The sequence below is a fragment of the Ciconia boyciana genome, chromosome 15, assembly GCF_034638445.1.
Source record: "Ciconia boyciana chromosome 15, ASM3463844v1, whole genome shotgun sequence".
In the NCBI taxonomy this organism is placed as follows: domain Eukaryota; kingdom Metazoa; phylum Chordata; class Aves; order Ciconiiformes; family Ciconiidae; genus Ciconia; species Ciconia boyciana.
Genome location: NC_132948.1, coordinates 4928058 through 4946444, shown reverse-complemented (window position 1 = coordinate 4946444; position 18387 = coordinate 4928058). Strand labels below are relative to the sequence as shown.

At 41.7% G+C, this 18387-nt stretch overlaps 1 protein-coding gene across 8 annotated transcripts in view; it reads right to left on the bottom strand.

The window, feature by feature from the left end:
* SFI1 (SFI1 centrin binding protein) overlaps positions 1–18387 on the bottom strand; it is a 35085-nt gene that overhangs the window by 4329 nt on the left and 12369 nt on the right. For 6 of the 8 annotated variants that reach the window (XM_072880020.1, XM_072880021.1, XM_072880022.1 and 3 more), the window contains 20 exons: positions 17762–17918; positions 16814–16975; positions 16298–16368; positions 15103–15195; positions 14628–14725; positions 10895–10976; positions 9811–9992; positions 9492–9567; positions 8618–8713; positions 8113–8189; positions 7337–7439; positions 6727–6823; positions 5875–6035; positions 5365–5439; positions 4996–5070; positions 4443–4619; positions 3447–3688; positions 2357–2452; positions 952–1213; positions 109–253 (listed from right to left, as the gene is read on the bottom strand). In XM_072880020.1, the coding sequence (XP_072736121.1) occupies positions 109–253; positions 952–1213; positions 2357–2452; positions 3447–3688; positions 4443–4619; positions 4996–5070; positions 5365–5439; positions 5875–6035; positions 6727–6823; positions 7337–7439; positions 8113–8189; positions 8618–8713; positions 9492–9567; positions 9811–9992; positions 10895–10976; positions 14628–14725; positions 15103–15195; positions 16298–16368; positions 16814–16975; positions 17762–17918 (2527 nt within the window). The remainder of the gene's footprint in view (positions 1–108; positions 254–951; positions 1214–2356; positions 2453–3446; positions 3689–4442; positions 4620–4995; positions 5071–5364; positions 5440–5874; positions 6036–6726; positions 6824–7336; positions 7440–8112; positions 8190–8617; positions 8714–9491; positions 9568–9810; positions 9993–10894; positions 10977–14627; positions 14726–15102; positions 15196–16297; positions 16369–16813; positions 16976–17761; positions 17919–18387) is intronic. The other 2 variants (XR_012045250.1, XM_072880018.1) reach the window with 2 other exon arrangements.

Here is an 18387-nt window from a genome sequence, read left to right as displayed (position 1 = left end):
TGAGGCACGCATACAAGACTGCCTTGTCTCACATTTTGTGGATTTGACTTGCGGTCTCGCACATATTGGAGGACACACAACTGCTACAGTTCAGATCTGAGGACCCACCTGCAGTTTGGTGACTCCATTTTCCCATCACGTCTTCAGGTGATAGCAAACGTGGCTGCAAGTTTGGTCGCAACTTCTGCACAGAGTCCTGTTGAGAGCCTTGGGAATGGGTTCCTTTGGGACCACTCACAGGCTGACCTCCTCTCTACAAGGTCAGAATGATAGTTTTTTTCCTCAAAGGGTTTTCTTGAGTAAGCCCTACGAGTAGGGTGCACCTGACCTACTAAGCCCTACTCCCACTCAGACATCCCCTGTAGTCACTGAGCCCCTCGCATAAAATACCACAGAAGCAGAGCTTAAGAAATGGGCTCTCTCATTTCTAGCATGGAGGTACTTCATCAAGATTAACACCTCCCATTCTGTGTGGAACAGAGGAGTTTAAAATGCAAGCACCTACTTGCAGGTGAAGTGAATTTCAATTTTTGAGACTCTCAGCCATAGCCACTGCTACTAAACTGAGTTACTCTTAAATCTCTGTAATCTGGTTGGCAAACTAACTGCTCTGAACCCTTTGAAGGAGCAGCACTCTCAAGTCAATTGCTAGGAAAAGCGTCCTGCTAGGAAGGACACAAGACCAGGAAAAAAGGCATGAATTACAGTACAACACACACATGGATTGGTCAGCTAGTGAAATATTGCTTCAGACTGGTGGTAAACAGTTCTTGGGCATTCAGAGCCAGTTAACTTGGTCAGCTTTTAAGATGATAAATAGAACAAGAGAAGAATAGCTCAACAACCAGATGGGCAGTCCAGAGGAGCCATGGGAAAAACCAGCAATAAGCAACATGCATGTTGACAGTAGCCCAGTAAGGACCCTAGTTTTTCCTTCAGCAATACACTCACCATTTCTGCTCCAGCTTTCATTTGGGGCATGAAAGATGAAGGAGACCATAGCTCTGGCCTCTGAGCACCACGGTGCACATCATGTGTCCACAGCGGTACAGCTGGGAGAGCAGCATGTGTGAGAGATGGATGGGAATGAGTGGTATTGCCCATTTGAGACAGACATTTACAGGTACTTTCTTCCATTTGAGGCGTTAGCATTAAGTGCCCAGTCTGCGCAGAACATTTGTTCACAGGTGTTTGCTGAAAGGGTGCCTCTGATCTGTAAACGAAGAAGGATAAGGTCCCTGTAACATTGCAACCTGTTGATCTTGTCCTTTGCAGCCAGTGCAAAAAAAAGGGAGAATCTTGTTATTCCCTTGCATACAGCTGTCCAGCTAGCTGCTTTTCTATGCAGAGGAACCCCCAATTTAAAAAAAAAAAAAAAAAAAAAAGCAGCAGCAAAGCAGTTAAGGTTTCCATTACTCCTACATGCCCTGCTCCAAATCCTCCACATTAATCCAGGCTGAAACAATGTCTTTAGGGCTGTGAATTCAACCCATTAACAAAATCCTGCCTTATTTTGGTTTGGGGACAAGAGAAAGAGGGGAGCAGAAGCAGCAATCTCAGATAGGTTTTGACAGGAAATTGATAGATATTTCCCTTCTCTAAAGCTAATTACAGAACAGTTTCACAAAAAAAGTTCAGTCTAAACATCTGCTTAAAAGCAATTTCAGCTTCTATAACAAGAGCAGTTTCAGTTCCCTCACTTTCAGGGCTAAGAAGTGATACCATAACTAAAACAAGGGCAGAACACTCAAGACAGTGAAACCACTGCTTGGTTGAACAATTTCAGCAGCATAGACCTTTTGGGGAAAGTAAAAATAAAAGCGCAGCTCCTTTTAGAGCAGTAAAGTTGACTCAGCCAAGACAGAGAGAAATATTCAGTTCTGGCTCTGCATTACCAGAATCATTAATGATTCTCCAGTAGATTAGTTAAATCCAGACCCAAACCTGTTGTGGAACAAATATGATCTATGAACCACAAAGCATCCTGTACAACTCAAACTTCCGAGTTTATGTGGCAAGACTGACAGAAGAGGAAACTTTACTTATTAACTAAGCCCATTAATTTTGGAAATAAGTGATATGCCTTATCTTTCCCTGAGAATCTCTCACTAATGAAAGGCAGGCCTTGGCTGCTATTTAATTAACTTGGAAGTTCCATTATTATTGTCTGCTTCATATAAGAAACCTGAAGTTTTTAGGGTCACCATGACCTTTTGATAGTATAGAGCAATGCACAGTCCCATAATTACTGAATGTTCTGTATTATGAAGGTAAGGGGATTTGAGGGGATAAGCATAGCTTAAGGCCTCCTGTAAGTCACCCTCTTTTTCTTTACTTTTAAAACTAGATTTTCTACCTAGTAAAAGGAGGTCCCAGCAGTTCCTTGCTTTCTAGAGATTCCAGAAGGAAGTCAGGCCTCCGTGGTGGTAACCTTGCTCGTCGAAGAGCATTTCTGAAAAGAACAAAGAGAATCAATAATGCCCCAGATTCATGATTATTTTAAGTTGGCATAAGCTGGCATTGCAGCTAAAGAAACAGTCCCATTCCATCATTCATCCCTGCTCTGAAACATTCCCCTAGCATGCAATAATAATTTTTAAAGATTAAATTTCAATCTGTATTAATGTTGCAATCTGGTTCACCGTATGAATGACTGTGCCAACACGAAGGGACAGAAGGGGCAGAACTGAACAAGGCAGAACTACTTCTTTTGGCAGCATATACTAGCTTAAATAAATGTGAAGCTATCGCCTTATTTCCCTTTAAGGCTCCTGTCCTGGGTTGAGAAGCTTCATGGAAGATTATTCCTTGCAATTGCCCCATGATTAGTAAGAATTCTTTAAGGAATAGCTTCCCCAGGGGAAAGAAAGGGGCAAGAAGAAAGTTCAGTTTCTACACAGCCAGAATCTTGATGTTTATCATTGCGTCAGACCCTATACATGACTTCAGTGAAAAAAAGAGCTTCAGTGACAGCTCTAGGTCACTCGGGCAAGATAAGCTCTCATGATGGTAAAAGTCCCACCACATACATCTTTCAAATGTTTCTCTATGTAACTGTTCCTACGACAAATGACCAACACTCCATGAATTCATAGTTGTATATTGAGAAACGCATAGTGGAAAGTGTATAGCTGAGCTGATTCTACCTGTTGCTGATATGTAAGTATAAAGCCACAAATTCTTTCATTATTTGTGGGCGGATGTATGCATTATACAGCAGCTCTTGTCTAACTCTGCAACACCAGCTGTATGATGCAAGGTCAGAGAAAGAGTTAGGAAAGCTGCATGGAACTAACAGTCATCAGTGTGAAAACTTGGAAATACAAAAGTGAGAGAGACACAGTCATATAGACTACATATATGCAGAGAAAGACAGACAGACTACATATATGCAAAACTACATATATGCCAGAGAAACACAGGAGGGACTAGAACTTCATACTCACAGATCATTAAGAATTGAGTCCCCATCAGCAAGGTGAAATGGTAGATGACTGCATTTTGAAGGCCATGGCTCTTCCTCTGCTGAATGGCCTCTTGTCTCAGGGCTAACATCAGGCATTTTAAATGTCACTTGCTTCTTCAGAGGTGGCAGAAAAGAACAAGGCTTATTTAATTTCTTGGAGAGAGCCTTCTGTTTCCACAGCATGGCACAACGATACACTGACTGGTGAAGGTTGTAGGCTGCCTGCCAACACAAAGAACAGTAGAGCGTTTGATGGCTGAGAGTAGGAAGCAACAGCACGCCACCCAGAGAGAACACCACCACAGAAAAGAACTGAGATTTCTGATGACCTCACAGCCATACCAGCTCTCTTAGTTAAATTAGCAGGTCCACTGTGGTAATATTTGGGTAAAGAGAATTAGCTGGGTACTTCTGCAATGAGGCAGGCTGCACATTAGCAAACAGAACAACTGGTGTCTTGAAAACCTGGAAGAGCTGGGAAAGCTGCCCAGGAGCAAGAAGAGAGCAATCAATACAGGCACCCCTGTCTTCCTTTCCACACACAGGACTGGGCTGATACTCAAAGGCAGAAGTGACACTAGCCCATATTTGAAGGTATAAGTGGTGCTAAAGCTAAGACAGGATTAGACGCAGCCTCTAATTCTTCATTCTAGCACAGAATTTAGAGCCCAGACTCTACTCACAGGCAAAGGTTTCATCCAGCTATATTGTCTATGGTAGGAATTGACCAGTTTTGAAATACTTCATTAAGAAAGGTTCCCAATTAGCAACGCAAGTCTGAAGTGCTCTAGTCTCAGCTGAATGAAAGGACAAGGTGTTTTGCTTTGAACCACAGACAAAAGTGTATATCAGATCCAAACAAGAGCTGAGATGTAGGGCTCCAAGATACATACATACACACAAACACACACACACACAGGGTAGATCAGAGCAGACCAGTCCTGGATGTATCTGAGCGATCACTTGTCTCTTTCACCTTCAGCTGGTACTGGGCTTGGAGCTGTCCCCCCAGCTGTTTCATGCCACCAGTGTATCTCAAGACCTGGGTTACACCTTCTCTCAGAACAGTAGTGTGGTAAACTCCTGCGGCTTTTTCAATGTGATCTTTCTTCTGCTGTTGCCCCTTGGCAAGTCTGAGCCAAGCATCAAATACCTACAACATGAACAGCAGACAGCTGCAAGTGTTACAAAAACAGGTTCTGGGCCAGGGAGTCCCCCTCCACACAGCAACACCTTCCCTTCCACTATATAGCAATATCCAGAGCTACAGCAACAGCAGGACACTACCACAAGGACAAAGGGACAGGGATTTAAGTCAGCTGAGGCTGGATGGGGAAAAACATGTGCAAATTTTTTAATCTGATTAGAGGATTTAGGAACAGTTTTCCAGCATCCTAAAATAACATATAGCACCCCAAAGCTGAAAGGAAACATATCCACTGTGCACTCTGCTGACTGCAGTCAAATCTGCACATGATTTGCACACCTGAAAATTTACTTGTCTGCCCCTGACCCCCACACACCCTTACCTTCCTCTGCAATGAAAGGGACCAGTGCCACAATGCTTGCACTGTCTTCCACTTTTCCCATCGCTGCTGCAACAGCTATCAGGAAAAAAATTGCACAGCAACCAGGTTAGGAGTTTACATATCCCACACCAGAAACGCTAGCCAAATGGAGCATCAACCAAACAGGAAGTGCTGGTGGAGCCATAGCAGAATAACCTACTCAGTTGACCCAATATATGGCAAGGTGTCTCTTGTGCTAGTGGAACAAAAAAAATCCAGAAAATGTTTTAATAAATTTTTGTGGTCCTCATGTGTAAATGGAATACGAAGGAGAAGAAGGGATACGGATCAGCAAGGAGCTAGATACCTACCCAGGGGACAATTCCTTACCCGTGTCTTCCAGCAAGAGAAGGAAGCAGAGCAAAGTCTATGAGTCATTAGCTGATCTCCCTGTCTCTGTAGTAGCTGTAAGGTAACCAAAACAGTGAGTCACTCTCAGACAAACCCCACTTACCTGAGCCAAATGCTACTAGAGCAGAACAGGTACCAAACAGCATTTATCACCTTCCCTTTGTTCCATTGAGGCCACCCTCAATATTTAAGTGCCCTACAGTGTAACCCCATTTGCAAGTATCTATGAGCCCAGCAAAGATTTCATCAACAGTAAATGATCCCACACATGGCAAGCCCAGCTTGTCATCTCTTGTTAAGTCTATTAGTTCTATCAAAGCTTCTTCAGACAAGACACAGGTGTGTTCATTCCTCCTCAATGCACAAGGCTGTCATGCTCCTCCTCAGACAAGACTACCATTCCCTTCACCAGGGGACATGGCCTGCTCCTGCACATCCACAACTTCCCACCCTGGGTCCCTGGCTGGGGAGGTTGCTGATCCTTCTCACCTTTTTCCCAAGGCATCGCTGATGATATTTCTTCCATTTCACCAGGTACTTCTGGATTAGGTGCTGCTGGTGGTGCTGTATTGCCCGGTGCTGCAGAGCCCTCAGCATCAGAGACTCCCTAGTTAATTCCTTCCAGTGAAGAAACAGGGTCTGTAAATGCACTGTTAGGAGAAGATAAATTAACTAATGTACCAAAAGGAGACTATTAATCTCAGAGACTATCAAGTGATCAGCTACTCTTCTGACTGTTTTAGCAATACTTAACACTAACAATACTCAGCACTGACAGTACTCAGTACTAGGGCGAAGGATTGTGAAACACTTCAGGTATCGGACAGTGAGCCATGACTTGCAAGTCTTCCCTGCTGCCATCAATATTCTTTATAATCTTTAGGAAATTATTTGCTGCCTTTGTGCTTCAGAGTCCTCATGTCAAGAATGTGGCTGGTACCATGAAAAGCTTGCAGAGTTTGAGGGCCTTTCTGTATTAATTACTAGAGAAAGATTGAGGCAGTAATTGATAAGATTACTTGCACTGCCCTCAAAACAGAGACGTCTGAGCTTCTCAAACTTAGTAATGGAAAACTCCTTTGAGGAAGGAAGTGTTACCATCGCTTATATAGACAAAGAATCAATAGAGAAGTGAAAGTCACATAAGAAGCCTTCAACAGATCACTGGCGTCCCAAGTCATTCCCCATTCTATGGGGATGTCCTTTGTAGACTTAATAGACCATCCAGTCATTTCATCTGTACAGATGACACAAAAGACTGGCCTACTAAGCCATGTCTTTCTAAGGATCATACACAGATAAGCTACGTCTTTTGAGAGTTTGATATCTCCATCAGCTCACCTATATCCAAATGTTTTCTGGCCTCCATCACAGCTGTCATCTTCTGCTGACGGTAATACACTTGTAGTGAGGCAATGTATCTCCACCGTAGCAACACCTAAAGGTATAATGCAAACAAGAGACAGGATACAGACTGACACTGCAATGTTCTTTGCAAGGGGAAGCAATGTACTCCACATTGCTGGCACCATAACTATTTCCATCTCGTTTTTCGCATAAGGCTCAGCAAGACAGTGCAAGTTTCCTACAAACTAAATACAGCAGTATTTCAGAGGGTCCCCCTGGCATTTTTCAAGGTATTTTTCTTTTCTGTCCCTCCATCTGCCTGCCTGCCCCCCCCCCCCGATAATACTACTATGCTGTATCATACTACTGGTTTTCCCTTCTTTCTAGGAAATGGGGAGAAAGAAAGGAAGAGGAAAAACCATGAGCTCACTCAGAGACAACAGTTTCAGAGATGCGTGTAAAAATAAGATGGGACTCCCACTTTTTAGACCTTTCTTAATAGTGGCTCTTAGATGAAGTTTTTGGTCCTTCTAATTGCATTACCTGACCCCTGCCTGAACTAGCATCTGTGCTTAGACCGTGGTATCTGCTGTACAGACCCTACCTTTGACAGGATTGCTCTCCTGTAGTGCTCATCTGCCTGAGTAGTTGCCTTAGCTTCACATATAAGAGCAAGGGCATTTTCTCTCCATGTACACAGAAGCTGTCTGAAGGCAAAATATATAAAAAATTAAAAACCAAACAAAAACCATTAAGAATGATTCTCACTTGTTCATTGCTACCTTCCCACTCACAGGCGAACCAAACCCAGCTGCCTCTATAAACTCAGTCTTGCAAATCAACTTATGCCCCTTCAGGTCTCTGCTGAAGAGAAGGCAGTGAAAAACAGAACACACCCTTAGATCTAGCATCTTAAGCTGAGTCAATCAGGCTCTGCGAGTGACTCAAGTTGTATAGCACTAAAAACAAATGTAGTTAAAACTAAAGCAACTGCAACCAATACAAAGTGATATTATCTTTAATCGCTCTCCTCACTATAATACAAGACAGCCTCTACATCTTCCAGGCTGCTTTAATATCATAGCAGTCAGAATCCATGCACTGCAGGGAATGATACAGTTTGCTGTCTGCTGTCTCTCATGGGACTAAACACAGATTAAAAAAAAATTAAAGCAAAACAGATGGCAATCCAGGAAAAGGTTGACTTCTTTTAGCTAGATGACCTGCACAGATATAGCAATGCACGGCAGAGTCAATTCCCAACACTGAACACTCAAAACTTTACAATGGTGGCAGTGAAAAAAAAAAAAAAAAAAAAAAAAGTAGTTTGACTGCAGTGCAGTCACTTCTCTCTCACACTGCACAAGGAAACAGACTTACCGCAGCAGTAGTCTAGTGTGCTGTTTCTCCTTTTCAGCTACTTGGTATAGAATGCACTGAATGTTACGTTGGTAACTCTGCAAGAAAAGCAGTGAGAGGTAAAATTTCCCTCAATTGCCAACATCTCTGAGGAGAGAAGATATCTGGAAACTCTTAGTAGCAGCTTAGTAGAGTAGTAGCGGCAGTAGAGTATAGGGAAAAAAATGAGGTTACAGCCACTGAAATCGAATGCTGTTTTTCCGAGATGAACAGTCATTACACACTAGTTAATGCTAGCTATTATATACCCTTCACCAAAGCCACAAGATTACATTGGTTCTTCCTCTCCAAAAAGCAGTGCTAGAGCTTATACAACCCTATCTACGATAGCCTCTATTCTACCTTGCACACTTGGTGTGTAAGTGCCTAGAGTGAAACAGCATGGCAGCTCTTCAGTTTCAGTTCTCACTGAAACACTTAAGCACACACAGACAAGTCCCACAAAGAAAAGGACATTCCCTCCTACCTTCCAGCCTGCCAAAGTCTTGCCCAGTAACGTGTGCCGATAGTGAACATCTGCTTCCACCAACTTCCTCCATTTCTCACGTTGATGTCCCACATACTGTAAGGGGGGCGGGGGGGGAAGATATGTACACATGATGGAGGGAAAACAGGCAATGGCAGAGAGCAGAAGGAAAAGGACCATTCCCAGTCTTCTGGGGAAACATCAATCCTTTATCTTGCTATAATAGGATCTCACTCAATCTGGTGCTGCACTCTCCTATTCCTCCAAAAGGCCTAGTTGAGGCTTTTTTTTTTCTCTGCCCTTTTTAAGAATCCTCTTGAAGACTGACACAATTCACTCAAGTTAACAGTTCTGGACCAACAGACTAGTGTCAACTGCAAAACTTCTCACAGATTCGAGACATGCTGCAAGGCACGTTAGGTACCTCCCATCATGGTAAGGAAAAGGCCCAGCATAAAAGTGAAGTGCCATCTGATAGGGCCTGCTATAACCTGTACACAACTACAGCCCATACACCATGGCCTTGCTGCAAACTTCTAACTTAAGTAAAGTTTTGAGAAGGACATACACAGTACTGGCAAGGGACAATTTCATCACACTAACTCTGGTTTACATTCCCAGACGTATCTCCTAAACTGTAGTCCCATTCTCACTATAGCTGCACAAGTGAACAAGAAGTCGAAGAACTCCCCCTCCTCCCTACACAATTCCTGTTCTGCCCACACTGAACTGGTTTTATTCACCTGGAAAGGGAGGAGAGCTTAGGAATGACTAGTGTTTAAAATAAACAATTTAATTTCTAGCCATATGGGTACAAGCAATCTGAGCATAACAAAAAGGATTCAAGCTCTTCCCCATCTGTTAGCTCTCTCACCTCCCTCCACTTGTTCCAAGTCTGCTGCAGACACTTTGAATAGTGAAATCTTAAGGCTTGCATCTCCTTGAGCCTCCTATAGGAAAAATAATTTAATTATTTCTCCTACAATGTAATCCATGTTACTGAACCCCTCCAGCACAGACATAAGTCCACAGTTGGTATTTTCAGTAAGGCACTTACTGAGTGAAAGACAAACCAGCAGATTCTAAAGCACAAATAAGGAGTCAGAGTCATAGCGAATTAAATGCTGCTTTGTCAAAAGTAGGCCACCACAGGGCCAATCCAAATAATTCTCCCTTTAAAAAAACCTTCTTACTCTGTTTTTCTCTCCTGAGTATTTTTCTTCCACAGACAGAAAGCCTTCAGCAGCAGCAGCAGGTTACTGTAGTGATCTCTTGCACGAACCAAACCCTCTTGCTCCTCCAAACATGCAGCTGTTGTTCTACGCCAGAAGCACCAGAAACAATGCAATAGTTGCCTTTCAAAATGAAGGACAGCCTATAATGGAAAGAAGATGGCAACGAATTCATGACACAGGCCAGTCACAAACAACAGAAGACAATTCCTTAAAGGTGACATGCACAGAACTGTCCAATGTTTGTTTTCCTCTTCTCATGTTGAACAGCAATGGACACATGTCATCAAAGCCCCTTTGCCCCAAGTTTACGCAAACATGTTCTACGGGCACCTATATGCATGTGGATGGAGAAACTGTTAGCAGAAAACAGCAGGCCAAAGAACAGAAAAATATAAGCTGATAAGTAGCATGTGAAAGACTCCCAAGAACCGATAAGCTCCAGAAACCAGTCCTGTTGAATTCACAAGAACTCATAATCTCAGAACACCAAGAGTCAGCCATATCTGCACAAGGCCACCCACACATGCTACCATCAACTGAGTTGTGTAACGCAACCACATAAAAGGCAGCAGTGGCTGCTATATATGAAGACTACAGGATTATATATACATCTTAGCAAATGAAGGGACTTTCTGGACACCTAGCAAGAAGCAACTAGTTTGTCAGTACAACCCTGCACTTCTTAAATAGGTTGGGGTTGTCTCTTTATTGCTATTATTGTTTCACCCAGGTAACTATGAAACAGTGAGAGAGCGAGCACACACTCATATTTACTGGGTGAGGGAATAAGTGAATAAACTGTGTGAATAGTTATCCTCTAATAATAACAGCTTGATTCTATTATTAATAAACAGCTTAACTTAAAAAAATGTGATTAGTAAATATTGGTTGTAACCTGTTTCCCCTAACTTGATCCTCCACCAGGGAAAAGGGAATTTACAACACTCAAGTCCATCTCATGCTAACTAATGTTCACAAACAGCAATTAAGAAATCATCCCCTCCATTTCCTAAGCAAGGCCAGGTAGAAGAGTTACATTTACCCTCTTCTCTCCCACTCGGTATTCTTGCTGCTTGCACGCCTTCAGCAACCACGTGTCAAATACCTGCCTCATCAACACCCTCCTGCAAGCAAAAAGGGAGAATGTCAGCGCAGGAGAGAAATCTTACCCAGAATACATGAGACAAGATTAACGAATTTTCTGAAGTTATTAGAACTCCCTGCTGTCATTCAGATCATTCAAAAGATTGTTATAACTTCTGATCAAACAATTTATTTTATTTACAAACACACACAGAAAAAAAAGTATATAATAACCTTTTATTTCTTTTCCACTGTAAATATAGTCCACTCCCTCCTCCCTTGGAAATATTTTGAAAATCCTACTCTACTTTTTTATTTAACAACAACAAAAAAAAAACCCCAAACAAACAAACATTGTAATAGGACTTTTAAAAAGTTATAACAACAAATAATAAAGAGCAGCATGCTCTGATCTCAACACTGAAGGGATTCTACCAAAGCCTTCCTTCATGAACAAGGTCAGGTTAGTTGCCCTAATTATCAAAGCTGCTTTCTCTCTAGATGAAGATAGTACTTGCTAGTCTGCCTCCTCCCCAGGGATGCACAAGAGTCATTATCAAATAGTATCCCAAAAATGCAGTTAACATATATTTGTGATTGAGCACTATACATCTCTCACACAGAACAAAAGCAGATGGTAGAAGCGTCCTAGTCCAGAAGTCTGAGCTACAGCCTAGTGGAAATAGCACCCAGTTCAAACTACATCAGTTATTTCCATAACTCAGTTATGTGGGCGTACTAATTAGACTGTCAGCAAGTCCCACCTCTTCTCTAGGCCTAAAAGATATTTTGGATTCTTACCAGATAATTTTTAGTAGGTAGCTGTTACAGCTCATTACAAGTTTATAGGTTGGTAAACATGAGTTAAGTAAATCTTCCTGGAGAGTACTGGTAGTTGTCAGCAAGAGTCTTTGATCTGTAGACAGTCACAAATCTCAACTGATGGCTCTTCTGGGCTATCTCCTGGGTCTTATCACCAGACACAGCAGTCAGGGCACTCACTTGTAAGATAGCACATAGGTGCATCAGAAACCAACAGGGAAGCTGAGTTCTGGCAAGCTGCCATGAAAGTTTTACTTGGGTCTGGTTGGAAAGCAGCCCCGGATCTCTGAACAAGGAACACACTTCTTATAGTTTTTTCTTTTGTGTTCAGGAGATAGGACTTGATTTATACTCTTTCTAAAGAGAAAAGATTGTACACAAAAACATTGCTGACCCATGGAATCAAGGCTACAGAGCCAATGAGAGCCTTCGAGCCATCTGTTCATCCCTTCCCTGGTGAGAGAGGCATAAGTTACATTGCAGCAGTTGCATGCTCCAATTCATCTTCGCTAAGCTTAACCTTAACCTCCTGAGTCTTTGAGCCTTTTCTCTCTCCTTGTCTCCAGAGGGTGAGCTAATGCACCACAGCTGCACCCTCAACCAGTTGGAAAAACTCTTTCTTGCTTGCAGAAATGCAGCTGCCCTCATTATTCAGCCTGCCCTCCAAACCTATTTGTGAATCTCACAAAAAGCAAGCCAATATCCAAGGCAAAACAGACTTTCTGCAGCTTGCTTCTCAACTGTGAAGCCAGGCTTCTGATGACAGAAAGGTATGAGTCTAGAACACAGGGCATGACCATCCTCTGCCAATGAAAGATGCAAGGTCCCAAGTCTACTATGAAAGAAGATTCAATGTTAAAAAACATTTTTTTCTCTCAACTAACACAGGAAAAAGTGTCCCAGGAGGTGACTCTTTGTAAGAGCATATTTCCAAACATACCCTTTCCCAAGGAAAGCAAACTTTTTTCTGTTATTATTCTAATACAGAAAAAGGGAAATAGGTTTTTATAGCGTCATAAATCATAACTCTACCTGAAGAGTCAGCACTGACTCCATGGGTAAGAATACAAGCCCAGGCAAGGCCTTTAAGGCATCTCAAAAAAGGCAAATGCTCTTTTCCCCCCCCCTCTCTCAATCAGTATTTCCCCCCCACCTCTGATTTCCACAATGAACAAGTACACACTCTTGTAACTCCTGTGCATGTCTGTGCCTCCATAATATGCCATTAAAAGTAGTTAGTAAGATATATCATTACTCTGAGACAAAGGCTAGTGGTTGAATTTTAAGAGGTGATGAGAACCCATAGCATCAATTTACTTTAACAGAAAACAGAAATGCCAAGCACCTCTAAAGAAGAAAGATTCCCAGTAATTTCACTCAATTTCACATTGCAAACTTAAATTAGAGTAACTCCAGCAGTTGTAATGGATTTATTTTGGCATGACTGCAGGTGTGAAACATAACCAGTATCATCATTTTGAGTCCAGGTTTTTTTCCTGAGTTCCACACTGGTCTTGGAGGCAAAATTAAAGCTTACAGGCACATCTTGTTTGTTTCATATTGAATCCAACTGCACATACTGCAACTGACTGTAAGACAGGTAACCACAGTAATATTTCTTATTTCTTCAGTGACCTCTGAGCAAAACCAAAGTGACCCTGATGCCAAGCCATGAGGCAATTTGAGAGATCTGTGCAACAGTCATGCCCTGAAAATAAAACAAGAATCAACTCTAACTCAGTACCAAGTATATCAGTCACTCTTGTAGTATTAGCCTCTCTTAATCAAGAAAATTTTAATACTTAAAGCAAACTCTGCTGGGAGGATTAAAAGAAATGAGATAGAAATTTTATTGAGTGGAAGATACTGATTAGGCCACATAGTAGTTCTCTGAGCTGTAGTAAAATCAAGTATCTTTTTGAATGCAGGCTGTGCTAAGCTGATACAGAACATCACACATAAGCTTGCATGGCAGAATGAAGCCTCCCTTCCTTCCCTTATTACCCTGCATCTACTTTAAACCAAGCAATTCTATGTGGCTCGTTGCACTAATATACTAACATGGTGACATCTCAACAGGTTTAATTTGTTTGAGAGCAACACCATAATATTGTGGTTGAAGTGTTTTCAGTTTCAACTCTAGCCCCAGGATCCGAGCACTGTAGAGTACAGCATGCTGTACTGAGTAGCACAGACCCATCTTATAGAGGTCTCATTCTCTCCTACTAAGCTTCACCCAAAAATCAAGAAAAGTTCTAAGGCAACAAAGTTTAGAGTATTTGCACGTCCTGCAATGTTGGAACCAGTTGAAAGCAGCATTAAGAACCAACAGACAGAGGAAGTATAAGAATCAAATACATACCCTTTCAACTTCGTCATAACAAACATGTACTCTTCACCAAAGTCCACAGGTCAAATTTAAAAGCCTTCTGGCTGCTTTGTTAGTGTTGACTTATTCCTAGGACTAAATATATCTAGCTTCTACAAAAAAGCCTTACCTTCACTCTGCTAGAGTACCTCTAGCAGCAGAGGTAGCATACATGAACTATCAACTCCCCCTGCTCCTCACCAGAGTAAAGCAGCAGCAAGCATTTTGAGCTTTGTCTGTGCTCATGCTGCAACCTACTGCTCTTACCAGTACAATGTCCAGCTCTTAAATCTAAACAAGCCTCAGAGCTAGGCTTAATCAATCTCCCTCTCACATTTCACAGAGAAGCAGGAGATGTAAATTGTCCACTACTCATAGAAAATGTAAGAGCAATTGGCATTTGGGGGTAATACCCCCAAAGGTATTACTAGATTTTAAGAGAGAACCAAAGGCCCAGAAATCCCACATTTGTACAAATTTATACTAATATTTCTCTGGGTACCTATAATGGGCGTGAGCCACTGATGTTAAGGCCTGCTGCTGTTCTTCCTCCTTCTCTTCCAAACAGGACTTCCAACGGTTCCAGAACTTCTGCAGCACCTGAAACAAAACAATAAAGACATGAAAAAACATAGGTATTGAGGGAGGAGAAGAATGCAAAGAAAGAAATTATTAAATGTCCTACTGAAACTGCATGGTGCAATGGTTGCCTCCTGCACTGCTTCATATATCAAACTTGTTTTATAACCTGCTAGGAATTTTTATGGTAAAAGTCACCATAAACATAGGAAAACAGAAAACTAAAATAATGTATCTAAGACTGACAGTTGACTTACACAGGAGATTTTCTGTGGCTATTAGTATTTAGGAATAAAGCCACTGATTTAATAAAAAAGTATTTTGTAGGTAAAAGTGGAAGCCAACAGGACAGCTCAAGAAAAACTAACACAAGAACAAAAAAAAAAAGTCAAACTCACTGTAACTTGGTGCTGACGGTATGACAGATTTTTTCTCATTTGCTGAAGACGAGTGTTCATGACGTTCTGCCAAAGACCCTTAAACCCAAGTTTCTGTAACAACAAGAAACGTACACAACTTTCATGTAATCCAAATCAGCAAGCACTGATAAGTTTAGAACTGGCTGCTCCTTACAGACAATCTATGTTTGATGCTACTCCTTGCAATAGCTAAGATTTATGAACTTATTGAAGCCATGCATCAATTTCCTCTCACAGACTGACACTTCTCCAGCTAAACTAAAATTCCCTTCCACTTTCCCAGGGTTTTATTGCAAGACATCTAGCTCCTTATTCAGCTATCAACACCACTACCCAAGTTCTTTTCCAATCTATCTCCTCTTCCAGTTCAAGACTCATAACTTGCTCCTTATCAAAAATAGAAAAAGATCCACTTCCCTTTTCGGTCTCCTCTGCACAAGGTCTTTTGGTCTACAATTCCACAATACCTTGATTCAGGGATGAACATGGTAAATAGCATTACGAGAGCATCCTGCCTTAAAGTGCTCTTATAGTCACTAATGTTTTAAATCTATGATCCAAACAGGTTTATTGCCACTCTTTTGATGATCGGTACTGATCCACACTTGAAAATAATTAAGTTCCAAAAAAGCTAGAGGCTTGCTTGCGCCCACCTTTCAGAAAGCCTTCAAGGATTTCTCACTTACTCAACTACCTGCATATGCAATAAGCTATCTTTGGACTCATGTGAAAAGAAGCGTGTATGCATTACTACAGAGGGGAAAAAAATAATTCCTGTAGTAAAACCAGATAGACAGATAGAAACATTTGGGGTAGAGGTGAGAAGGAAAACAAAAAAAATCAGGGAAAATTAAGGGGAAAATGCAATGTCATGGCCAGGGAGCATGGTAGCCCAATACTATCAAGTTTAATCTGCTACTTCACCAGTTCCCCAGTTGGAAGAATAACTATTTTGGAGAGCAGCACAGTTTCCCCATTTGGATTCAACTGGCAGATTCCAGAATAGCTGGAATTTAGAAACCTGATGCCCGATCCAAACTCACCATGGCAGAAAATGGTGCATCCCCCACTTAACATTCACACACCACTGTAAGTATTAAAGGCACACTGCTAGTCAGAAGTATTCAAATACTCGCCACAGCCTCTTCCACCTGACGCATAACAGTGCTCTTACCAACAGATGATGCTTGTAGTGTTTTTCAGCCAGCTCACACTGTCGAGTCTCTTCCACACACAGTACAACATCTGTCACTGAGTTAAAGTACCTTTTACACAGAAACATCCATCCTGATATATACACAACCTTCTCCCACAGAGGGGCACTAGATCTCCATCTAAATTTGCTTCAATATTTGAATTTCCAACACCAATACCTGTGCAAGTTTTGATTACAGTGAAGTTTTTAGATTTTGCTGGCTTATCACAATACATTTCTGAGTCACTGTTAAGTAAGGAATTCCTCCCCAACCTTAAATTATCTTCTGCAGGCTCTTACCTGTCAACAGGCTAACATACTGTAATTGCAACAGTTTTATTAATTGTTAGTATGGCCTTACATACATCTTTCTAATGATAACATGTTTGTTGTCACTCGCACTACTGCACAACATTCCTGCTTATGAATCAGATCTTTCCCCTGCGGGAATGCTTTTAACCTGTCCCTGCTAGGGACTAAATACAAATTGGATACAATGCTTCCAGTGTGCAAAGATTCTCCATAAGGCAATCCTTGCTGCTAGTTTTTCAATGTCCTTTCGGTGAGCGTGCATTCTTCTCCTGCACTCCCATGACAGCCGCCAATCAGAGAAACACTGCCGAACTATCCTGCTTCGGTGATGCTCTTGGGCCAGTTCTAGAAAACAAATACACAAATTACTCATGACTTGTTCCGTCCTGGGCTCATTTATATCAGATGGGACCATGACATTTAAGCCACTGGTTCTGAAGTAACAGAAGCTCTAACACTGAAAAATGGTGGTAAGAATTCACAGTAGAACTCAGCTACAGACTATATTATTCCTATCAATCACAAAGGCAGTTCTAAAGCAGTAACATACTGTACTGGCTTAAGAAGGGGAAGTTAAGACACTGCGTCACTTGTTCAACATACACAAGCCTGCGTACATTTCAGCATACTCCTATTACTAGTTCCCAGATATCCAAGCTAGATTCTTTTCCACTACCGCTGATCAACAGGCAATTCACACAAATGTCTGAACTCATTGCAGTGACTTCAAGGGAAGAAACGAAAGAACTGGTGTAATAATCTTTACCATCCTGTATGAGTTGTGATTTGTCTGATTATCAAGAAAACCCACACACAGATTGTCTGATAATAGCCCTGAATACGTCCTTCTCACAGATATCTCAGTCAGAATATAATACGCAGCGTGCAAGTTTTCGTCAAGGGAACTGTAAAGCATTTTCTTTTAAATTACGTGGAAAGCAGGTGATCTTCCTGACAGTTCAGTATATAACCTTAGCTAGCCAGGCCTGTAACAGTGTACAGTCCAAGTTGCATATCATCTGTTGAGCAAGCAGAAACATTGCAGCATCTCCTAGAATAGAAAAAAACATCACTGTGCCCTAAGCAAAGGGGCTGAGCCCTGTTGTGTCCTAACTCACCATTTTCACTCACCATTCTGAAGTTTCTTTGCTCTGTGGAGGTTTAAGTATCCCAGCCATGCTTCCATGCATCTCTTCAATTCCCAGTGCCGATGGTGAGTTACTGCTCTAGTCTCCTTCTGCTTGTCATTCTGGCTGTATAAATACAGCTCTCGCCACTGCAACCAAGCCTGACAGAACAATTGAGGGAGGGAGGGCAATAAGGGGAAAAAAATGGACAAGATCAGGGAAGTAGAACAAAGAAGAGAAGAGGAAGAACACACAGGCAATAGGAAATTCCATGTAAGATCTAAAGGTGAAAGCCATGAGCAATGAGGTTCCTCCCCACAAGGGGGAAAAGAAAACAACAAACAAAACCAAACAAACACCAAAGGAATGTCAACATAGAAAAGGTCAAAGAATGTCAATATCAAACTTATTTTGATACTTAAGCACTTTTTCCATTAAAAGGCCGAAACAATATTTTTTGGACAACAGGCTTTCTTTCAGACAAAGTATTTTCACAGAGAAGAGAATCACATCTTGAGATATAAGATTTCCCAAGTCACAAGTTCATCTCCTTAGCAGAATACTGTCCTCAAACAGGCAGTGTTGCCATCTTACAGCGCAGGCCAAATTAAATACCATCACCTGTTTTTA